General features: G+C 45.3%; 1 protein-coding gene across 1 annotated transcript in view; it reads left to right on the top strand.

Moving 5' to 3' along the window:
• The window catches only part of MKLN1 (muskelin 1), an 83059-nt gene that overhangs the window by 18876 nt on the left and 39111 nt on the right, over nucleotides 1–25072 (top strand). Inside the window, 5 exon segments of the mRNA XM_033161591.1 lie at nucleotides 4264–4373; nucleotides 5948–6140; nucleotides 13027–13104; nucleotides 13778–13843; nucleotides 22874–22986. Of these exon segments, the coding sequence (XP_033017482.1) occupies nucleotides 4264–4373; nucleotides 5948–6140; nucleotides 13027–13104; nucleotides 13778–13843; nucleotides 22874–22986 (560 nt within the window).

Here is a 25072-nt window from a genome sequence, read left to right as displayed (position 1 = left end):
CTGTGAATTCTTGGCCCTCCTGCTCGAGTGGGGACAATTCTTGCAAATGGGTATCTATCTTGAAATCTGTGGGATGCTGGGCAGCAATCTCTGGATTAAGTGAATTAGATCTGTTTAATAATAAAAAAGGACATTTGCTTTGCCTTATGCTCACTGGGTGGCCTTGCCTGTAAAACATTACAAGCTGGCAAGTTTTTTCCTAATCTGAGCTCATGTCCTGGTTATGTTTGTTTTGCTTTAAAAGAATTTGCACAACAGATGAGCAACTACACCAGTACTCTTGTTTTGCTTCATTGATTACGTGGGTATTTTGCTCATTGATCTCCTTCTCATTTTAGAATCTTGATTCCCCCCCCCTTCCCCACTTTCACCCCTTATTCACACTTGCTTGAATGGTGAAGTTTTGTGTAGATTATCTAATAATAATATATTTAGGGGAAGCAATATCTTGTGTGCAATAAAGTCAGTATTTGCATAGAGGCTGCTTATGTGGGAAACTATAGTTTTCTCCCTTCCCGCACTCTTCCCACCCCACTTGCCAAAAAAGTCCACTCTAGTGCTGGAGTTTGATAATACACAGTATATTAGCCTTCCTCCAGATGTTTTGGACTACAGCTTGGAGCTACAATCTAAAACAACTGGAGGGCACCAGGTTGCAGTTGGGTGAAATAGGCAGTTACAAGTGAAATAACCTTGGAAAGAAATGGCCACTCTGAGTAGCGCCATCATTCTTTTGAGTTCTGTTTGGTCATCCATTATTCTGGAATCCCGAATTACAGAATCCTAGAACCGTAGAGTTGAAAAGGACCCTGAGGGCCTTCTAGTTCAACTCCCTGCAATGCAGGAATCTCAACTAGATCATGCATGACAGATGGCTATCCAGCCTCTGCTTAAAGCCGTCCAAGGAATTGCAGCGGTCCACACTGCAAGGTTCCTACACACTGTGTTTGCAGCACCAAAGTGACCTCCATGGGCTGCAAGCCTGGGCAATATGTGTGGAAGTCCTGGGCTACCCAGATGACAAGACCGATGTCTTGGCCTCATTGATGTGGTCCAAAGGAAAGCAGAGCAAGACGTTTAACACCAACTTAGCTGCAGGACTTGCTGGGCGCGTCCCTAATTCACCAAGGATTACCTGGTTTAGCCGGCTAGACGAAGCTGTTCCTGGGGTGTGGATGCTGTGCATGCCGACAGCTTCTAGGAGCCACAGATGAGAGTTGAGTGCAGGTGGGGGTCCGGTTAATGGTGGATGAACTACCCAGAAGGAGCAGGCCATGTCCCCCACCAGAGATACTGCCCCTTCCTTAACACCCCCTACGCCTCCCCTACACACTAGTGACACAAATATAGCCTAGCAGTGCTGTGCCATACCAGCCCCAGCCCGACCTGCCAGTTAACCATGATAGCTGAAGGAAGCATCCATGTTCAGGGGCTGTACACTTTTGTGCCATATGCCGGGTGCAAACGGGGAGAATTGCTGCTTTCATGCCCTGCTTTGGAGCTTAGAAGCATCTGTCTGGATGACAGTGGCGCTGGAACACAGGTGAGATGGACCTTTGGGTCTGCTCCAGCAGAGCGGCTGTTAGGTTAAAATAAACTGCGATACCGTGTCTGGAGGGGAGAGGTCAGGAAGGGGGACTTGGTTATGGAGAAGGAGGTTCTAAAAGACCGACAGAATGGATGATTCTCTGCTCCGGCGCTGTGGATTGAAGATGGTAGGGTAGAGATGATCCAAGCTTGAAAAGACCCACTTGATTTTTGGTGGATTTGAAGGTGTTCTCAGCCCGTGACATTCACAGCACAGCCTGTAAGCTGTCTACGTGCAGTGCGTGGGCTGTACTGGGAACATGGCTCGTTAGCAGTCGCTCCGTCTGTTCTTTTCATACCAGGCTCTTGGGTCTAAAATGCTAAGATGTAGGAAATGCCCTTTCTGTTAGCCACTTGCCACGGGCAAACGTCTATTAAGCAGCTGGTGCGAAAAGTCCCTTTTGATGTGAGTGCACGAATAGGAGTTCTGTGCAACTCAAAAGCTTGCTTTTGATTTTTAAGGTCGGCTAGTTCAGTCGGAGGGATTGCTGGGCTTGCATCATGTTTCTCACTGTGTGGATCGGATGTGAATGCAGAGGGACAAATTGTGCATTACTGTAATCTCTGTGAAAGGGAAATGGTGGTGTACACACAATTTTGGGTACGCACGAAGTGCATTGCAGGTGTTTTTCATGGCAGGTACACTGTGTGATGTGGCTCTCATTCCACCCTGGAACCTTGATAATTATCCCTCTCTGATTGGATCTTTATCAGGGCTAATGTTTTGGAAAAACTACTATTGCCAGGATCCTTTCTGAGGGAAGCACTGGCACTTAAAGCAGTCAGTCTTGTCGGGCAGAACACCAGACACTTAAGATTGCAGAACCAAGAATTTGGTCTAGAACACCTGCTAAATCTGGACTGCAGGGAAAAATCCATAGTGACGGGCGAACTCTCCACTATTACCTTATTGATAACTTTATGAAACATGAAAAGCTACCACACTGGACCATTTTAACTGCATTTGCTTATTGCTGATCCATAGGCAAGCTTTGTTTTTCAAAGTGCACCGCTTAATTTAATTCTAAGCTTCCATTTTTGGAGCTGGGAATCACTAGCTGCCAGAACTGGGAACTTGGCCAAGATAAGCTGAGTCAGTGGCCCTTTCCTTAGGTGCCACAGAAGTACTTTACTCAAAATGATCAAAGGCTGGTGTCAGGAATATAATTGCTTCCATACAAAACTGTGGCTGTGCGCCTTCATAGCTACTTTTCACACAATACTGCAGCTCCATTATTTCAGATTTATGCAGAACCTCCAGGACAGGACTGAGGTGTCTAAATGATGTATTCTTCTAAATGCTAATGGGATTCTTTGGGTTTCGTTTGTATTTTAACTGCTTGTGCACCTGCACATTCTAGACCATAGCTGTCAACTTTTCCCTTTTTTAAGGGAAATTCCCTTATTCCGAATAGGATTCCTTGCAAGAAAAGGGAAAAGTTGACAGCTATGTTCTAGACAGCTGTATTTTAGTGACAGGAATCACAGGTCTCCTGGAGAGCTGGCTTTTCAAAGGATCCTATCAAAAGATCTATCTGATTATTTTTTTAAAAAACCATTTCCTCCCAGGAACTTGGGCCCTTTTTACCTTGCATCATCTCTGTAGGGTAGGTGAGATTGAGACACGGTGACGGGCTGCTTCTAAAACTCGTAGTATTTTATTTCTTCTGCAGTTTGAAAGTGTGCTTTATGGATCACAGTTTATGCACCATTCTGCATGTTCTGGAAGGTGGCCTTTGCCCACAGGTACTCAAAATCTTAATTTGACACAGAGGCTTAGTTTCGGTACTTTAGTTTAAGCCTGGGGTATGTGGCGAAGGGCAGTGTGTGCAGTTAGCCCAAGCAGAATCTGCACACCTGGAAGTCAAAGTGAAGGGTTTTCCCAGGTGAGAGGATGTGACATTTTGAGCTTGTCTGTGGAAACTTTCAAGTAATGATCTGGCATCTGAGAGATTTTGAGGATTGGCTGGGTAGCGAGAGGGAGGGAGGGAGAGGGAGAGAGCTCAAACAGAAGTGGGCGGAAATCTAAAGAAATCATAGCTGGCACACATGGCTTCAGTACACGGCACGTAGAAGGCAATTGCAGAATGCACATGGAATTCAGAGGCCCTGAGTGACTGGGATATGCTCTATAGGACAGGGCAGTGGATTTCTATCTTCTGGGTGGTAGGGAGTGTGCACACAGGGCACAAACCTTTCAAAAGGGGATTGGGCTTGCACGCACAGTTCATACCTGTATAACCCATTGTGACTGGGGCCTGTAGAGTGGCACTTGTTTTTACCGTGGGAATCCATGAGTGAGTTCACTGTGTTTGATGCACATTTAAGCGGTGAATAGTGAGATGGGCAAAGCTGCCTTGCAGGCCGCTTGTCTTCGGTTGCTTGGCTTGAACTGTAACACTCAATTTTCGAGGGCCCCGTGGATTCTGGTACCTCCTTCCCAGAGTGAGATAATGCAATGGAACTGGGCTACACAAAAGCAGTCCATGTTGTCCTCCTACTGTTTATGTACACTTAACAACTGTTGCATTGCCCTATTTTCTTTAACGGCCCAGTGATACTTCAAAATTGTCTGGGAGGAATGATGGCAGACAAGCCAGTGCCTGCCACCTGTGGTCAACAGAAACCAGCATGTCAGTACATAATGTCTTTTTCTCCTTTCTTATTACTCCTCAGTTCCGTTGCTGTCGTGGGGTCCCAGCTTCAATTTTAGCATCTGGTACGTTGAACTTAACGGCATCGACGATCCGGATGTGGTACAACCCTGCCTCAATTGGTACAGCAAGGTAGGCTGCAGAACTGCTGGAGGTTTTTGTGAGAGAAATAAATTCAATTTTCTGGTTGGTGGATAAGTTACCATGTTTGAATTCAAGCAGTCAACTATTGTATGACACTCACAGCATCAATACCATTATTTCTATAGACATAGCTGTTTGACGTGGTGCTTTAGGTTTGGCAGTGTCTCTGTGAATCTGGGGAATGCTTTGGAAAAATATTCCGCTTTTTGTGAGAAGCATGAGCATTTCATAATGGAAGAACTTTGACTTTTGTGTGATAGCATATTTATAGCTTGCCTCAGTTCCAAAAGAAGGATATTATTTAATAAGAACGACAATGATAATGATATTATTGTCCTGGTTTGACCTTTCTGCAATTGAAAAAGATCCCGAGTACCCAGTATATTGGGGGGGGGGGAGCCTATACATGCAATTTCAGAAAGCTTTTGGCAGTCAGAGTAGTCAGTAGTGGTTAGATAGGCCAACACTCTTCCTCGGTATATGGAAGGTTCATATATTTCTGTAGGTAGTTGATGGATGTATCTTTTTGCCCAGTTTTTCCTTGGCCCATGAAATCTGATCCTGCTTGATGTGTTTGAAACCCTTGATTCCTGTTTTATATTGCTCTTGTTTTGATTTTAGGCTGTATTTTTTAATGATACAGTTTTTAAAAATATTGTACACCGCTTGGAGATTTTTAAAACATTCAAACAGTTTATAAATGCTTCTAAGCATGCGTGGTTAGGGGTGGTTTCTGAGCTATCTGACAATACGGAAATTGCAATAATCGTTTTAGGATTAAAAATATGCAAGATGAAAGCAGTACAGTGGACACTCGGGTTGCGAATGCAATCCGTGCAGGAGGCGCGTTCGCAACCTGCAGCATCCGCAGTGCTGCGACTGCACATGCACGGGTCACGATTCGGTGTTTCTGCGCATGCGCAAAGTGCTGAAACCCGGAAGTAACCCGTTCCAGTATTTCCGGGTTCTGCGCCGAGCACAACCCGAAAACGTGTAACCCACAGCGTTTGCAACATGAGGTATGACTGTATGGAACTTTTAAATTTCCTGGCTATTAGACACTACCCAAGAGCTCTTCCTTTCCAAGGGCCCTCATGGTATAGCTGATAAAGTGGTTGACGTGGACCCAGGAGATACAGATCCAAATCCTCACTTGGGCATGATCCTACCTCGCAAGGTAGTTGTGCGGATAAAATCGGTGCAAATCCATCAGCACTGCAGCTAAGCAGGTCTGAGCATGATCAGCGCCTGGGTGTCTGTGACTGCCTGGTTCCATGGTGGAAGGCAGGCAGGATATAAATGTAATTTTAAAAGTAGGCAACTAATTCCTGCTTGGCAGGGGGTTGGACTGGATGGCCCTTGTGGTCTCTTCCAACTCTATGATTCTATGAATTCAGTAAGAAGACATATGTGTAAAGTTAAAATTGGGCATTGCTTTCTCTCATCCGCTCCCTGGGGCTTTGGTCCCTGTTTAATCCAACCCAATGCCGGAGGTATGTCTGGCAGCATTTGGCTGGGAGATCCACAGTGCTGTTCTCATAAATTTCCTTGTGTTCCAGTAGTACCGTGAACAGGAAGCCATTCGCCTCTGCCTGAAGCACTTTCGCCAGCACAACTACACAGAGGCCTTCGAGTCCCTGCAGAAGAAAACCAAGATTGCGCTGGAGCACCCCATGCTGACAGACCTTCACGACAAGCTAGTCCTGAAGGGTGACTTCAATGCCTGTGAAGAGTTGATAGAGAAAGCTGTGAATGGTAAGGGCAGAGCAGGGAGCAAGGCACGTTTTGAATTAGATTGGCAAATGAATGGATGTCTTGGCTCTAGCTGGGCTTTTTGGGGTCCCTTTATATTCTTGACCTCTGTAAGTCGTCAATCAAACAGGATCCATCACCTTCCCAAGCTTCAGTCGAGGGCTGGGCAGTATTTCAATAGATCGTCCAAAACTGGTTTGAAGACCATATCGTGATAACAGTTTCATAATTTTTCACCTGGCAATATATCACAAATCTTGATGTGTTTGTGTGTGTGCGTGCGCTGTGCAAAAATCACAATGTGGGGAAAACCGTGAAGCCAGCCAATGCTTCTCTCAGTTCCTGCAACCCCTGTTAACTGTGCCACATGCAGGGACCATCGAATCACAAGAGCCGGCACTGGCAAATAGCACAATGCAGGAAAAACCGTGAAGCCGTCAGTGATACTGCATAGTTCCATCCTTATTTCAGACACCGTGATATATCGGTACACCACGATGTTTAGATAGTGTTGAAAACCAGATATCGCCAGCCCTATGTCATTCAGATTGTTGGCAGTGCCAAACAATTGCAAGTTGCTTTGAGACCCTTCTGAATAAAAGAGGGATGAATGAATATGAATAATATAAATACAATCTTCTTTGCACCTTGGCAGGCAGCCAACCCGGAACGAACTTTACAGAACTAAATCTTCCTGTTAACAAACTCCCCACTTGCCCCACTCAGAGGAGTGTTCCCTAATGTGGCTGCATGTCACGTCCATCACATCAAAAGTACTCATCATGTGTAAGCCTGGCTCTGGCTGACTATGCTGCAGCTGCCCTGGAGGCAAGCAGTTGACTCTGGAGGGAATAGCAGGGGAATGCAGAGAGGAGTGGCTAAATTTCTGCATCCCTCTCTTGTTCTCCTGATCTTATCTTTCCTTTAACAGCCAATAGTCCCCTAGGGTTCCTGTGAGGGGAAGGAACAGGGATAATTAGCTGTTAAAGGAAAGATAAGATAAGCAGAGAAATAATGCATGAAAGAAGGTGGTTAGAGGCTCCTGTTTCCCTGCATGCTTGCTTGCCATCCCCTCGAGATTCCTCTGTCTTTCTCCTGGGGAGTGCCATAGTTATTGGATCTGGCTTGCACATGGCTGCTTGTGATGTGACAAACGGAATGGGTAGCTGGGATCTCGGAGTTCCAGTGCAAGAGGAGCTCCACATTACTGACTTATCAGGACACCTTGCCCCAGCTAGATTTATTGCCATGGAGCCAAGAGCATTTTGCCTTTGGGAAATGATTTCCAGATGCAGCGCCTCTGAGGGATGTGATTTACGGGTTCACCGTTGAGTCTGGGAAACAAGGGGTTTGCCTCACCATCACAAGGGTGAACATTTTTGAAGCTTGCAAAATACAGTTCCCAGTAGGCATGGTGGGGGTGCACAAGCATTTGTATTCCTATTCTTGGAGGTGTGTGACCTGGCCCACAGCGTCTCACTGTAATATATGGTATTGGCTGGCCACTTGTATCATGTGACTTATTCAACTTATTCCTGGTCGCACAGTTCAGGAAGCCTAAGCTAGCTTAGCAGTGTTGACTGCAGCCTTTTGGGTTTCAGGGCTGTTACCAAATGGCAGGTGTCTCCTCCCCTTCCCTCTCTGGTTAAGGAGCAGTGGGTGGCGTGCCAGGTGTGTGGGGAGAGAGCCAGGGACAGGAGCAAGAAACATTCTCCCCAGTGAGAGTGTTCAGACTGCCTTTGAGTGGACTTTAACCAAAGAAGTGTTTGTCAGTGGCTGGGACTGAGCCCAGGGATGCTTTTTCCACAGGTGAATCCCTCAACTGCATGAGCTAAACCCAGGGCAAAGAATGAGGCAGCTGTTTACCAACTGGCAAAGCCCCGGGCAGCTCATACATAAACACCTCCTTGTGGCTGCGTGCTTCCTTGAAGCTCTTACGGAGATGCCAAAGCACCAGTTTTCTTACCAAGTCCTCCTCCTCCTGGGAATTTCTCAAGTTCCCTAGGCCTACATTTCCCCCTTGCTTTAACTGGCCAAAGCAGAAATGAAGCTTTCTGGAAAACTAAACTGTTGGCTTTTGTACACATGGCTTGGAAATGGTTTTGGGCTTGCACTTGTGCTTGAAAGTGCCACATATTTATTTTTCTCACAATATTGCAGAGGGTGTTTGACTGGGTGGAGAGAAGCGGTGAGGAGCCCAGGGCTAGAGCTGGCTGTAGCCGGGACCAGTCCATGGCAGGCTGACACCCCTTTGCCCTGCATCCAGATAATGTGTTTTCAGTGTCTATTGGTCATCGGCCACGCATGCTTCCTCAGTCCCCCTCCCCTCCGGTGTCTTCTGAAATTCTCAGAAAATGTGCAGATGGAAACTCAGGCAGCTGCCGGACTTCCTCTTGGATATAATAATAAAAAAAGGTTTCCTTGAAACTCAGCTGTTTCACAGCCGGGGCTTAAATACCTCATATTTGGATTCGTTCCTAGAGCTTCCAGGCAGCCTATATTCTGGCTAGCTCTCAAGAAAGTTCAATCATATGGTAGAAATGCCAAATGCAGGGTTACCTTAATAGTGTTGCTTGGAAGCGCCTCCAGATGCAGGCACCAAGCGTTCCAAATAATTCATCTCGCCAGAGCTGTGAAAACTTGTAAATTCACAAACACCCACCCGCTCCTGCCCCTGAGTCAAGACTCTGGATGACTTCTTGCCCATTTCCGATGACTGCGTATCTGTTGGCAGAGGACTGCTAGGGGCTGATTCTGATGCAATGCTTTTCCTTTTCCAAGTAATACATGTGGAAAATGTACATATGAATGACCATTCCCTTGGCTTTTGTAAGAGATGTTGGTCCCCATGACTAGACAGGAAGTTAGTATCTTCTTGGCCAGCTAAAGCCAAGTGGGCTTTCACCAATTCCCCACATGGATGCTCATCTGAAGTATGAAAGAATTCTCTAAATTGGTTATAGGCAGTCCTTTTTTAAAAAAGGAGCTTGTGCTGTTTGGGGAATGTGGGTATTGATTACAAAGTGATGATAATAGGGGAGACAGCTAGATCTTGGTAACCGGTTGCAACAGGCCCCATCTTTTCCTTAGCTTGGCACAAGTGTTTGGTAGGGTTTATTGAGTCAGGTTTATTGAGTTGGATAGGCATAGAGGAGTGACACAAAGGACATAAGGGATCTGGAGGTTTCTGCAGTGGCTCCCTGTCTGTGGAATGCTCTCCCCAGGTGGGCTCACCTGACACCTATACACCTTTAGGTGCCAGGCAGAAATATTCCTCTTTAACCAGGCCCTGTGCCGATAGACATCCAATGCCCTTTTAAAATATGTTTTTTTTTATGTATTTTGTTTTTATATTGTGATTTTATGTTGTAACCACCCTGAGATCTGTGGGTACAGGGCAATATACAAATTTAATTAAAAGAAGAAGAAGAAATAAAATAGCCTTCATGATCCATAAGAAAACAGATCCCAGTTGGGCAATATATTTGCTGAAATCTTTAGTTCTAATAAAGTATGGCAACCTTTCAAGTTCTCCAGAACACTTCCATCAGGAAAGATGTTACACAACGCAAGCAGTGAGGAGGACAAGGAAAAACAACATGCAACAATTAGCTTTGAGGTCAACTTGCAAGCTCTGTTCCAAGATGGAGATTGTTGTCTGAATAAGTCTCAGATCTCAGGTTGCACAACTAGTATTCTGGGCATAAAAAGGAAATGGCGGCTTCCCATCTCTTGAGAAATCATAAAGTCTGGTTTGTAACCCAGATCTGTGTCAAACCTTAAAAAAAACCCCAGCACAGGTTCCTGGGATAGGCAGATAGCAGAAATAAAGAAGAACGTGGCTGCCTTTATTTTAACAAAGCAGCCAGACTTTAATTTACCAGGCTGCAATTTAGTTGTTTCCAATAAAAGAGGGGTAGAAAACCTCCAGACATTGCTGGTCTATAACTCCCATCATCCCTGACCTTTGGTCATGCTGGTTGGGGCTGGTGGGATTGGAGTTCAATAACATCTGGAGGGCCACAGGCTAGCCATCTCTGCAATAGACATATTGACCAGCTGGGGAAAGTGGTGAGAGTTAGTGGGAATACTCTATTGTCTGTGAAGCAGAGGTAGAACAATAGAATAGTAGAGTTGGAAGGGGTCACAAGGGTCATCTAGTTCAACCCCCTGCAATGCAGGAATCCTTTGCCCAACCGGGGCTCGAACCCACTACCATGAGATTTTTAATCTCATGCTCTAATGACCGAGCTATAGTTTTGTATAAGCCTATGGCATCCGGTATTCCCAGGCAGTTTCCCATCCAAGTGCTAACTAGGCCTGACCCTGCTTAGCTTCCAAGATCAGATGAGTTATGTGTGTTCAGGGTAGTATTTTGACATAGGGTCTGCAACTTTTCTGTATTCTGGCTTTGGTAGCAATGTGGGATGGTCAGGGAGCTGTGTCTACCCCACTCTTGGACTGGTTAAGGGGGAGAACTGGCTCTGGTGTAGACTTAACGCATCATCTGTGACCCCCCCCCCAGCCTTCATTTCTTCCCTGGGTCTGAGTCCCACTTTGTGTCTGTGAGCCTTGGTAAGTTCACACTGCCCCTGAACTCCCCACTTTGTAATGGGAGAACAAGCCTTGAACTGTTTCAAGCTGCTATCGGGTCAGTGATTTTGCCTTTCCGAGCCTGCCAAACATCTGTTTCCAGCTCAGTTATGTGTACACTCTTGAAAAGACTGCAGTGCATTGTGAAATGCTCGGTTAGCAGCAAGCTAAATTTATTTAGATCTGAAAGAATTGCTCTGCTTCTTGAGAAAATATGTGCTTAGTCTCAAAGTGGTAGGCAAACAAGTTGCTACTTGAGGAACTGTCCGTATGTCGCAGAAGCCGGATAAGGGGGCATTTCTTTGCTATTTCTCCTCAGTCCTCTGCTTAGAGCCCCTTCCCCAACCTGGTGCCCTCCATATGCTGCTGGACTACAACTCCCATCACCCTTGACTATTGGTGATGCTGTCAGTGGCCAATGAGAGTTGTAGTCTGGAACATCTGGAGGCCATCAAGTAGGGATGCTGGTCAGGGCTGAATAGGACACAGTCTTTTGCGTGTGTGGAAGCATCAGATGTTGGAGATCTGTGGAATGAGCTAGATTAGCAGGAGAGTCTTTCAGAACTGGAGGGCTGTAGCTTGGTAGTACAGCATCTTCAACCACTCCTCATAATGCTTGGTTTCCTTGATCATCTTGGTCACCCCCTCTGCACACCTTCCAGCTTGTCAACACCCTTCTTAAATTTTGGTGCCATTGATGAAACCCATCCTTGGGGAGGCTTGCACAGTTCCCCCCCCTCCTGCCCTTAGCTTCAAGATGTATGCTCTAGGAGACCTCTAGTTTCTCCAGCTAGAGGTCTCCTCTAGCCATTCTTTTCTCTTAGCTCCTATCACTTGAATTAAAGGTAGGCAACTCAGCCTGCTTAAAAAAAATATGAAGAGAGTTGGTAGGTCATTTGTGCACATCCCAGAAATCCCCTGCTCAAGAGGCACCAGTGGCCCTTCTGTGAAATGATGAACTTGCGATGTCCCAGCAAGGTACATTTTGCAAAGCACCTAAAAGCCCCACTCCTGGCACCAGCTGCCTTAAGTAACAGTCTGTCCCAAATTGTTGCTGATGAGGGCTTTGGAGACATGTTTTGGTAACCAAGGCGGTTGAGAACTGTTTCTAAAAATCAGCCGAAAGCCTTATTTTTAAACCGTTTCGTTATAAGTGTACGATGGCCCTAAACAGATCCAGGTTGGCTCATCGGTGCAGAGGACGAAGGAATCCAGTTCATTGCGGTGACATTTTTTCTTTGCGCGGTTTGGCAGCGAGAGGAATGGGAGGAGAGGGGTCAGGTGCTTTCTACAAGATTCAACCAACTCACCCTCCCTCCCTCCCTCCCTCCCTCCCTGGCCAGTGCCAGCTCAAAACAAGCCTTTGTTGGTGTTTAGCACAAGGAGATTGAAAGCGGAGTGGCTGCCAAGGGAGAAATATTTCTGGGAAGAAGCCTGGAAGAACTCCAGGCCCAGCATCCTGCGCAAGAAAAGCCGGGTTATAAGGAAGTCACAAGCACAGCTGGAGGTGGGAGAGCGTTGCATGGGACACAAGTCATCCTGGGGGGGTGTTGATTGGAGATCCTGACCCGACCCTTTAAAAAAGCACCATGCTGCGTTTGGGTCTTAGGAGCTGCCAGGGGAATTCTGCAGGCATGAGATGCAAAGGCTTTTGCGCTTCGAAGCATTCTCATCCATCCTCAAAACAAGGACAGGATCCAGCTTGCCTGAGCAGGAGCACACATTCTGACATCCTGAGCCGCTAGCGATGCTCTCCAGCAGTTTCTCTGGCTGAACTCCCCTCCTGTCTCCACATAGTGAGATCTATCCTGGTCAAAGGGTATTATTGCTGTTGCCATTTATTTAAAGTGGTGAGCGGCTGATTAAAAGGAAATATGCAATGGAAGCAATAAAACACCATAAATCAGGGGTGGAGAAACTCAAGCCTTGGGGCTCAATGTGGTCCTCCAAACCTCTCTTTCTGCGCCTTAGGACTGCCTCTAGTCATGCCACCTCACCTGAAAACTACTAAGTTTGGCTCCCCACCTTTTCTGAGGAGGTATATCCTTCTTACTTGGCATGTATTTGATTGTGAGTGATACCTCATCATACCACTTGGTGGTTTTCCACAATTTCTATTACCAAGATTTCTGCTCCAAAATGCTCACTGTGCCTTTTGATCAGTTTTTAATTCATGCTATTTACTTTTTAAAGGTATAGTATTTAGCAGAGTTTATTTTTTTAAGTGATGTTTTCTGTGAAGCGGCTGGCTGCTGACGTTTTCTCCTGTTTTTGTCGTCCCCCCCCCTTAAAACAGATGGCTTGTTCAACCAGTACATCAGTCAGCAGGAATACAAACCACGGTGGGGTCAGATAATCCCCAAAAGCACCAAAGGTGAGACAATACTGTATTGGATTCGCTGCAACGCAGTCTGTAGCGGGCTATTCCTGGAAGATCTTCAGAAGCTAGTGCAGAATGTGTAAGAATCATGGTCCAAACAGGAGCTGACCGCAGGGATTTTAATGCCTCCTTTCACTGGCTGTATGTGCACTTCAGATCCCATAAGGTCATGAAAATAATACAGTGACCTGGTCAGTGAGAATATGCTCCAGCCTTTTCGTTTCATTTTGTTTTCAGAAGAGGAAAGTGTCCTTTCAAGATGCACATATTTCACATGGGGTTGATGGGGGAAAAAGTTGCATTATTATCCCACCCTAACTCCCCAGGCTCTCAGGGTGGCATACGTATGTGGTCTTCTCAAGTTATCCCTGCAAGAACCTGGGGAGGGACTAACTCAAGGCCATCCAATAAACTTTGAATCCAAATAGAAATTCAAACCTAAGTCTCCCCAGTCTCATTCCAACACTCTAGCCAGTACAGTGTATCATGTTGGATTTCAGCATTCTGTTTTGACGCCCGCATATTTTGTGTTACAATAGCCAGTGCTGTCGTTTTCATTCTTGGAATTATGTAATTCTGCGCATCTTGAATGCAGTTAAATACGTGTGTGGGGAAACTCACAACCATGTAGAATAATGAGGATTTCTCTCCTTTAAACTCGAACAAGGTGATGGTGAGGACAGCAGGCCTGGAATGAGAGGCGGCCATCAAATGGTCATTGACGTGCAGACAGGTGAGCAGCCTTTAGTGTTTTTTTCTTTTTTAAAATAAAACTATAATTGGTTTTGCATCTGGCTATAGAGCTCATTTCTGTGGGTGACCTTATTTCAAGGTTCAGCTTAAACTGTTGAGAAACCAGCAAAAGGGAGGACCATAGCTGAATTAGGCAGGGAGCTTTTGGCCCCAGCTCCTTCCACCTCCAGTGCAGTGGTGCAAACAGATATGTTTAACTGGAGGAACGCAACACGATCACAGACCAGAAGCAGATTCACTTAAAACAAAATTGTTCTGCAGCATGCAATGTTGGGATCAGGCTCTTGGGGCTGGAGTTCTCGGGACCTGTCTTACTCAGACCCACCTAGTTTTGCAGCCTGAATAATTGCCAGGAGTCCTGCATAGCTTCATGGGAACTCTGTGCAGACTTGGCACCAAAGGTTTCCAACCTTTCCTGTGTGAGGCAGTTGGTTTAGCTCCACTATGCTTCCTCTGCCTGTCTCTTCCTCCTTTCTTCCTGGACCCCTCTCTCTGCTTGCCTACATACTTTGTTTGCCTGGCATACCGAATCTTCGTACATGAACAACCCTGGCTGGTGGGTAGGACCGTGCCCGTCTGATCCTAGCCTGGCATGTCCTGATTTTGTCTGCTTCATGCCCTGTGCTTCTTGAGCTTTCCTTCTGTCAAGACAGGTGTGTTGAATCAGGGACTGATTCAGGTTCATGGCTCTGGCGATCAGTGTGTCGTCCCTTGCTCAGTGTACAAAGCAGTCGTATTTCGGGCTTGGTTTAACTGGTTATTTTTTAATTTGGTGGATCAGTTGAGGAGCCCCTAAGGGTCAGGGAAGGCTGGTTGCCTTTGTCTGAGGTTTCTGCGACTGTTTCAACCAGAGACGTGATGTCACCGAGTGGGGTGGACATCTGGCTGAGGACCAGGAGAAAGTTTTCTTTGAGGTCCTTGGCGGATGGAGTTTTTACTTTGTGTTTTGGGGTCTGATTGCTGGGAGGAAACCTTTCTGCTGCGGAGATTGACTAATGGTCTGCAGTTATTTTTTGCTTTCCATTACCTCAGTCACGATAAACATTTTTTTTTTTTGGTGAATCCAAATTTTCTTTGGTGCTTGCGTAAATAGCACTCTTATTGGGTGATTTCGGATTACCCAAATACGTTTCGGTATCCCAGAACCATCTGTTTAAGAGGTTGCTCTGAAATAGACTCACTCACCCTTCTTATTTTCATTGAACACTGAGGACTTTATTCAATCTTAGCTGCAGTTTTTCAGGTCACTGTGGTCATACCAGCTCCCCAGTTTTGTAAGCTGTTTTAAGGGCTTCGAGGAGTACTGTAATAAGTAAATAAACCTATGAATAGAAAAGCTATTTCATTCTGAAGTACAACTTGCTTGCTTTTAACCTCTACCAGAGAGTTTTCAGGGTAGACATATGTGTACAAGGAATGCTGAATTAAGAGAAATGACCTAGAGTAGGCTTTAAAATACTGTATATTCTGGCGTATAAGACTACTTTTTAATCCAGGAAAATCTTCTCAAAAGTCGGGGGTCGTCTTATACGCCGGGTGGAGAATCTGTGGTTGAGTATATCTCAAACTCTATATTTTAACTGGAAAAGTTGGGGGTCGTCTTATACACCCAGTCGTCTTATACGCCGGAAAATACGGTCCTAAAGTATGGCTGCATTTGGGCTAAAATGATGGGTTGGATTTTTAAACTTTTGCTGCTCTCTGTTAAAAATTGTAAGCATTCTTCTATAGGGTCTAGATTAGGAATTGTCTTATACTGCTGTTTCAGTTTTAACTTTTTAGATACTGGTTTAGATACTGATTCTAAGCTACTTTGGGCAAACTTTTGTTTCGAAAGGCAGCATATAAACCTTATAAACAACTTTAAAGCAATCCAAGGCCTTTCTGGTTATATATATATATATATATATATATATACACACCTCCTAACCGTTCCCTCATTTTCTTTCCTCCCTCATGGTTTGTTTTGTTAGTTCATAGTATTTTGTGTGGGGACACTGTTTTATCATTTTTGTACAGCTTCTAGTTAACAGTCACATAATAAATAATAGTTATACCGTTAAATGCCGGAGGGATTGTTAATGCAGCAGGGAAGCACCCTCCAGTGGACAGAAAGTGGAATACTTTTTAACGTTATTATTCTGGCAGAAATAGAATAGGAAATTTCCTCCTGACGTGCATAACAGAAGTTACTTTGTAGGGAGGCCAGTTTCTGGAATTCTGCAGTTTGTCTCAACAAATTATGACATACACCCGCTGTCGTTTTAAAACTGCCACATGTTCAGGGAAGGTACTGGTGACCAGTGGCTATTTGTCTGATTTTTCTGGGCAAATAGTACCAGGACATTTTGTGCTCCCACTATTTTAAGCTTGTTTGACACTTTTCAGGATGTGTGCAATCTGGAACAATCCAAGTGTGATTGAGGAATTTTAAAGGTGTGTCAGTCGCTGCCAGAATTTCAAGGTGGACTGCTCTTGCTGCTTGCTGCTCTCCTCTCAGCAGCCCCTCACCACATTTGCAAGCCTGTATTTCCTGCCAGCCCAATATTCAGTGGCTCTAAGTAATTTACCGGCCAACGAGAAGCTCTCCTATGCTTGCTACCACATCCCATAAGTCTCTGATAAAGCTGAGCTACATAGCTTTCCATCTGCCGCCTTGAAGATGCATATTTCAATTATTCCAAGCTGAAAAAGTGTTAGCTGCCTTAATGTCATCTGGAAAACTTCTAATTTGCTACGTGACCTTTGGGGCCTATTTTGATCACAGGAGAGCTTCCTATCCTAGTTTTTCTACTGTCCCCCCATCCTAGTTTTTCTACTGTCCGAGACTTATCTTGATCCATGGAACGTGACATTGGCCTTCTGTATCCTGAACAATCTCTTGCTAAATGGAAATTCCGTCTCTATTGCATTGGACTTAAGCTTCCTTTTTCTTTAGTTAAGAAGGGCCCAGAAGATTTTTCCTCTGGTATCTCGCCGAGGAACAACACATCCCTGGTTTGCTTGAGGCAGACGGACACCTGTACTTTATTACTTTTCCATAAACATGCCCCTCTTCTTCTCATTATGGGCATAAATCCCAAAGACTGGTTCTGGCCAGTCTAGCGCAAACGGCTGCCTGGGGTCCTAGAGTTGGAGGCAGCCTCCCACCACCACCGAGATAAAAAATGACACGATATTGCTAAGCTATGAATAGCAAAGCGCCTGGCGTGGGGATGAATCAGCACTTGGCTCACTAGCCAGCTACCTGACGGAGGAGATCCCCCCCCTGCCAATTTATTGCATGTCTTGTGGGCATCCATTTTAATATTTTGCTTAGTGCCTCGCGAGGCCAGGAGACATCACTGTAGACGCTTTGTTAGGGCAACCGTGTGCGTGTTTGCTCTCACAGTGCTATGGAATTGATGATAATTCCTGTCAGAGGAGGATGGTTACGTAACCCGTCAGCGTCGCTGCAAGCAGGAGTACGGGGATGTGCTTTCATAACCGGAGGTCAGGCCTCTGTCTCCAATGGCATCAAGCAAGCTTAAAGCTTAAAATCTTAGGGAGCATCTCCTAGTCTGTAAATCCTGCCCACCTTCCAAATTAAGGTCTCCTAATCGAGCTGACTCCCAAGTACTAGTGGTTTGTCTTTTTAACAAGAAACAGGGCTTCTAGCATTGTGTCTCTAGAATATGGAATTCATAGAATCGTAAAGTTGGAAGGGGTCCCAAGGGTCACCTAGTCCAACCCCCTGCAGTGCAGGAATCTCAACTGAAGCATCCCTGACAAATGGCCATCCAACCTCTGGTTAAAAGCCTCCAAGGAAGGAGAGTCCACAGCTTCTCAAGGAGGTCCGTTCTACTGTCAACAGCTCTTACTGTCAGAAAGTTCTTCCTTCCTCTCCTTGAAAGTTTTGAGGGTATCACCCCTTTCTTCCTCCCACCCCCAAACTGGGAAGCGAAACTGCATTTGTTTAGATGGTGGTTCTAGAGCAGGCATAGGCAAACTCGGCCCTCCAGATGTTTTGAGACTACAATTCCCATCATCCCTGACCACTGGTCCTGCTAGCTAGGGATCATGGGAGTTGTAGGCCGAAAACATCTGGAGGCCCGAGTTTGCCTATGCTTGTTCTAGAGAATGGATAATGCATCTGATTTTCTGTTAGTAAAATGGGTGGTTCCTGTATTCTGCTGTAGTAATTTTGACGATAGATAAATTGGAGTTCTTGTTATTAATTATACCGAAACAAAGTACACCAAGAGCTCTGGCCAGAAATTTCAATGCTAGGAATAAATCCTACTCATGAGTTGCAGTCAAATAAAAGTATATATTCTGGTAAGAATTGCTGGCTTGTAAATTCTAACAGAAAAACAGCTTTAAAGTCACAATAGTATAATTCGTTATAATGTAGAACATAAGAGGTTTAAGTTAACAACAAATGTAAGTCCGTATTCAAAAGTACTCAAAAGGGTCGTTTTGTGTGTAGAGCCGGAGTCAAGAGTCGATTCAGAAATAGAACCCAGGACAGGGCCCTGTTTCGGTATGAACGCCTTCATCAGCTAATTTGTGAGTTCGTGTTAATTTGTAGAGTACTATGTTTTTCACATGTAGTGTCTACGTATGAAGTGATCAGTGTGTATCTATCTCTACACACAAAACAACCCTTTTGAATACTTTTGAATACGGACTTAAATTTGTTGTTAACTTAAACCTCTTATGTTCTACATTGTAATGAATTATACCATTGTGACTTTAAAGCTGTTTTTCTGTTAGAATTTACAAGTGGTAATTTTGACTGCTGTTGCATGGTTTGATCGTTGAGGGTTTAGTATTCCCTTGTTAAACAGTAGGAGTTGTAGTTCAGTGGCAAGAGCACCTGCTTTGCATTCCAGTCCCTGACATTTGCCTGGAACCCTGGAGAGCCACTTCAAACTGGCCTGAGATCTTTTGATGAAGGGTGGTATATAAATCAATTAAATATGTCAGTCGGTCAGCATGGATTATGATGAGCTAGCTCAGGCATAGGCAACCTTCGGCTCTCCAGATGTTTTGGCCTACAACTCCCATGATCCCTAGCTAACAGGACCAGTGGTCAGGGATGATGGGAATTGAGTCCGAAACATTCTGGAGAGCCGAAGGTTGCTGACCCCTGAGCTAGCTGAACCCGATGGTCGATTCCGAATAATGCAGCTTCCTAAGTTCCTGTGTTTTACTGCTCTAAAATGAGTTACATTTACGTAAGCAGCTGTGCTTTATCCTCCTATAAAAGGAAGCTCAGCTGGTTAGGACTATGCTGATAATGCCAGGGCTGCAGGTTTGATCCCCGTATGAGACAGCTGCATATCCCTGCATTGCAGGGGGTTGAACTAGATGATCCTCAGCCCCCCCACAACTCTCTGATTCTATGAAAAGGAGTTGGTACATGTTTTGTTAATTCCGTTTCTTGGCTATATGCATGTTTTGCATCACAGAAGCAGACACTACTGGTTGTGATGTCAAAGTAGCTGGGGGGTGGCGTCAGGCAGGGACAATGCTTGAAAGGTATGTATTGGAAGAATAGGCTTCAGAGACTGTAGAGCCTATAAGTGGAAGACACGGGAATATAGCCTGTTTTGAAAACGCTCACTTGGGAGCAGTGCGTGTGTTGTGTTCTGGTGAAGCGTATCAGGCAAATGGTAATTACGGACGAGGCTGACGTGACTGTGATTGTGCAAGCAAAGGTTGACTGTCAAATACCTCCCTGCCACTTGGGCCTTTTCCATGAAAGAAACAAATGCTTTTCTTAGAAGGGAAATTTCCGAGGAGCGTTTTAACAGCCGTTAAATATTCTGAAGATGTACCAGTAGAGGAGACGCAGGCAATCACCTTAAGGACTCAGCAGATGGCCTGAAAGGACTTGAAGGAAAAAGAGCTCTATCTTAAACATGGGGAAAGAGCTTTCTAATTAAGAGCAATTCACCAGTGGAATATTCTGCCGGGCAAGATAATCCTTCATAGGAAACGTGGATGAAGAGGATGGACAGGACACTGTGGAGAGATGTTTAAGGGGTGGTGGGAATAAAATGGTCTTCCTGGTTCTGATTTATTTTTAAATGAGGGCTTTGAAATTTGTAATGGGGTGGGGGCTATGTTCTACCTCCACTGTCAGAATGCTCCTGAATCCCAGTTGCTGGAACGGCAGGAGCAGAGGGTGATGTTGCGATCCTGGTCCTGATTCCAGGCTTCCTATAGGCCTCTGGTCGTCCACTGAGAGAACAGGATGCTGCGCTAGAGGGCCATTGGCCCATTGATTCATCTGGGTTCTCTTTCCATTGCTATGGGGACTGATGCAAATTCTGGAGCAAGCATTTGCATCTAGATAAGACTTGCATTACAAAGGCAGCGCTTGTTCCGTACTTCTTAAGTTCAATTGCAGACCAAAAATAACTTTTGTTATTTATAGTATCAGCTAAGGAGACAAGAGGAGAGAGAGGCAAATGTTGCTCATTCCACTGAGGAGGTATGCTGCCTCTGTCTTTTGAGCTGAGGCTCAGTTGCAAAGCGAGATGCAAAGCAAGCTTGCCTCTCTCCTGTCCCTTCTGTGATCTTATGAGTTCAGTCTAGGATGGCGATGGATCCAGTTCTTGTGGATGCTGTTTCCACCAGCTCCCACCAGATTCAATTCAGGTTTGTGATCGGTGCAGCCTCTCCGTGCTTTGCATGGCGTTTTGCCCAAGGTCCAGTAGGATATGTACCACGTGCCAAATCCCTGTGTTTTTTCCTCAGTTATCAATCGGGCCATTGTGGCAAATGTGGGTTTTGTGAGCTGTGAGAACTTAGGCACACAAAAGGACTTGCTCTTTGCAAGGAACATTGGCTGCCCTGTGCCCAGAAAGGAAGGGTAATTAAAGTTAATGACCCAAGGTAACCTCCTGGCGATGGTGCCAGTGGCAGCCACTAGCACTGCTGCAGACAGGGGTCAATAATTCCTATCCGCCTCCTTTTAAAATCCCTTTCTAAAACAGATGCGTTATTGCTGTCGGGTGGAAAGCTGCCCAGATGTCTTTGAATTAATACGTTAATATTTTATTTCAGTAAGTAGTTTTGGCGTGGAATCATTGGGGTCGGCTTAAGCAACTACCCCGACCAAAGCAGCCATTTCGCCCCAATCTCTTTAGGGAACCCTTTTCCCACCAGCCTGTCTGCTAAGACAGAAGGCTCTGAGGCCTGCCGTCTGAGAAGCGAGGCCAGGAAACACCCAGCACTTTCTCTCCCGTGTCTGCGTGTTGCTTGAGAAGATTCAGTTGTGGGAGGCAGGTGTTCTGCTGCCCTCCAGTGTTTTAGACTACAATTCCCATCAGCCCCAGCCACCAGCAGTTGCCAAAAGATGCTAACTTAAAACAAATAAATAAAAATGGAGCTGCCATTTGATCCTGTTGCAGGATTTCTTTTTCTGTACATTGCAGGGGGTTGGGACTAGGTGACCCTCGGGATCCCTTCCAACTCTACAATTCTATTATTCTTCTCTTACCTCTTTCACCTGTTTTGTGGTAGTTGGGAGGCTCTTAACCAGTGACCTGGGCGGCCCTTGTGCAGTGTTTTTCATTCTCTAGCAGTAGAAAAAAAAGCAGTAGTGCTCTGCCTGGAGAAAGCATAAAGCCATTGGGGAGCAGGTTGAGGTAGAAATTCCCTTGGCACAATAGTTCCTCCAGCTGCCATCACGATCTCCCTACTTCTCTTCCTCCTGAGGTCCACCGGCTTTATTTGTGGTTGTGATTCCGCTCCATCGCTCTTTCCAAAGTGGTTTCCTTCTCTGATAGGTGTAAAACTGAGCCACACTCAGGATAAAGGTTTGGGAACTGGAGGAAGTGTGCAACCAGGTGCCAAGTAAAAACTGACAAATTCCCCTACCACTTCTGGATAACTGATATTTTACAGGGCCAAGTGCAGGCTTCTGTATCTGCCCCTCGGATGTCTCCCATACTCCACTCCAGCCTTACTTTGTACTCTAATTGTTTTCACCTATAACTCTGATAATGCCGTCTGGTTGGAAGATAGAAAGGTGTGTGTTTCTGTGTCTGTCTGTCTGTGAATAAAAGACCCTACAGCAAATATAAAATCTGCATTTGTTGCTCCATCCACTTTTGCTTCTGGCTATGCTCACATGCAGCATCTGGACCTCCAGCGGCTGCCTAGAAAGGAATGTGGCCCTTGGGCTACAAAAGGTCCTCACCTCCCCACTTGCTCACTTCAGAGTCCTTTCTTTCCAAACCGCTTAGGAAGTATAGGAAGGGGATAAACGTTTGGATGTCTCGGGAGGGTGTGTAAGCAGAACTGGCCTAGGTGCTACCACTTGCCAACCTATAATGCAATTGTCTTATGACTGAGATGAACTCCCTCCATTCACTAAAGTATAGTCTTAACTCAGAAACTGCAACTTCACTTTGCTCTTTGTGAAGGAACGTAATAAGTGAGGACATCTCTGAGGGCCTCTGTGCACTTACCCTGCTTGAATCCTAGGTGTGTAGAAGGTTCACTTGAGTGTCCATCAATCCTTTCTTTTTTATCTGATTGGACAGCATTGTTTAATCCCACCTCTCTTTGGTCCGTTAGAGCTACTCAGTGCCTCTCCTAGCACAAAACCAGATCCTTTTCATATAGATAGTATCAAAGCCTATATGCTTCTAAAACCTCCAAATGGTTAGGTACACGGCCCACCAGGAACGTCTTGACCAAGCCCCATTAGAATACAGCTAGCTTTTTACACTAAGAGTTTGCCACCATCTTCCTAGTGGATAAGCTATCATATTCCGAAGGAAGTGATACTCAGGCAAGTTTTCCTTGAAATCGGCCAGTTAAAATTAAGGAACATGACTAAATTAGGTCCATTAATTTCAGTAGGCCTCCACTGATTTAAACTTGGTTGAGTGCCACCCTGAAATTTGGAAAGTGTTTATAGATGTTGCAAGCAAACATTCTAACGATGATCTCATGCTTCAATCTGTTTTGTTCACAAACTAATGCCTTTTTCCCCTGAAATTTTGATTAGAAACAGTATATTTGTTTGGCGGCTGGGACGGGACTCAGGACCTGGCTGACTTCTGGGCCTACAGCGTAAAGGAGAACCAGTGGGCGTGTATATCAAGAGATACTGAAAAAGAGGCAAGTTTCAAGCATTTTCTTATGAGTGTGCCATGTGACCAGAGCTTGGTGTTTGCCAAGGCAACACAATTCTTAAAAACACCCTGATTGTAGCTCAGCCTTGAGCCAGGTGATGTCGGAAACTAACATTCCCATCCCCTCCGTGCTTGTTCTAAGAGAATATGAAGTCATGACCCTTTTTGGATTTCAAATGCATTTCATAATAGTTGATGGAAAAGTTTGGCCGTTCCATTGCCGAGAAATAAACAAGATGCTTTGGCAGAACAGAATGAATTTTTTTTTTTTAATGAAGAGTTTGGAGCTGATGGGAGACATCAGTACCGAAAGCTACTACTGGATGTCTCCAAATATACATGCAGAAGAAGCACTTAACTAAATGAAACTTTGGGAAGAGATGAGTATCTGGATGATTTTTAAATGGGTTTTACTCAAGTAAAACTTGGAAGACTTTTCTCTTCTCCCCTCCCCTCTCCCAGGGATTGAACTGGTGCAGCAGAATGGCTAAGAGAGAGTGAGGAGTGAATCAGGGAGTCCTTGGCTTAGCTCTCCTCCAGGCAGTCCAAAGGTGGCCTTGGACAAGTCTCTCTCAGCCTCGGGCTTCTGTATCGGGGGTATAATACTGGCCTGCCTTCCAGGATTGTTGCAGAAATGGCACAAAAAATTGTAGGCAGAATATGTTGGACACTTGAAAGCAGCATGTAAATACTAAGGCTTAGTTCCTAACCAAGCTTCCACTAGTGGGAGCATCTCAGGAGCAGAGTTCTGCTCATGGGATGTATCTACCAGTGGAAGGTGTAAGGGAAGACTTTGATTAATTTCCTCTTGTCCTTATTCCCTTGGAGGGTTAGGCCACAGTGTAGGCCAGTGTGGTGTAGTGGTTAAGAGTGGTCTCATAATCTGGTGAACCGGGTTCGATTCCCCGCTCCTTCACATGCAGCTGCTGGGTGACCTTGGGCTAGTCACACTTCTCTGAAGTCTCTCAGCCTCACTCACCTCACAGAGTGTTTGTTGTGGGGGGAGGAAGGGAAAGGAGAATGTTAGCCACTTTGAGACTCCTATGGGTAGTGATAAAGCGGGATATCAAATCCAAACTTTTCTTCTTTTTCTTCTGTTAGAAACTCAGGTATCTAAGCTAGGTGCCAAATGACTCCTTAAACTAAGGTTGCAGTCTCCAAAACAGAATGTCTTGTTGCCATTTTGGGGGCAAGATGGCTCCAAAGTCTTATTTTTCAGACAATGGACTGAATGATTGACCTGGCTAGTTAAGATGACAACTTTGAGCTAGGTTAAGGGCTTTGAGAACTTAAAGAAGAAAAGTCACTTGATCCAGGGACAGTCCACATGTCTATCGACCTATTTCACCCTCTTTTTCTTAATGGTGACTGCTCCTGCTCAGGCTGCACAGAAAAAGCATTTTGGTTCTAGAAATTCATTCCAACTGTGCAGATAAAATACAACTGATGGGGTAGTAGCATGTGAAAACAGTGCAGATCCAATGATCCCCAGATGGTGGAGATATCAGGCGCCATCCTGTTGCCCTGGCATCTTCTTTTGGTCGCAAGTGGCTGACAGCTAGGTACCTGGTACCTGGCTAATTTCGAACACTGTTGGGCAACCCTCTGAGTGCCACCTACTCCCTTGTATGCTGTGCTGGATCCCCATTCCTTCTGCAAATGGAAAGAGGCCTCTTGATCATAGATGGTTAGTTAAGGAGGAGATCTAAGTATATGCTGTGTGTGTGAAATCTGCTGTGGAAGCCAGTATTTTACTATTTTGAAGGAGGGTATGGTGTAGCTCTCCTCTTGCAGATAAGGAGAAAAACTCCCTACTAAGAGCAGCCGGTGTGCTTCTGGGCCAGGAAACTCACGCTTCTGGACTGTGACAAAAATCTCGAGGCCAACTGCAAAGGTCACGGTTGGAACGGGATAAATAAGCTCAACAAGGGAGATGCTTCCAATGTTCCTGCAAGAGGAAGGGCAGCTTGTTCATAAACAAGCCACTAAAAGGAACAATCTGTTGTACTGAGTTGTTGAGAATATCAAATGGATTCTAAGAAAAAAAATGTTTTGCTTTTGAATTATAACAT

This window comes from Lacerta agilis, chromosome 10 (genome assembly GCF_009819535.1).
Source record: "Lacerta agilis isolate rLacAgi1 chromosome 10, rLacAgi1.pri, whole genome shotgun sequence".
Lineage (NCBI taxonomy): Eukaryota > Metazoa > Chordata > Lepidosauria > Squamata > Lacertidae > Lacerta > Lacerta agilis.
This window is presented reverse-complemented; position numbering and strand designations above follow the sequence as displayed.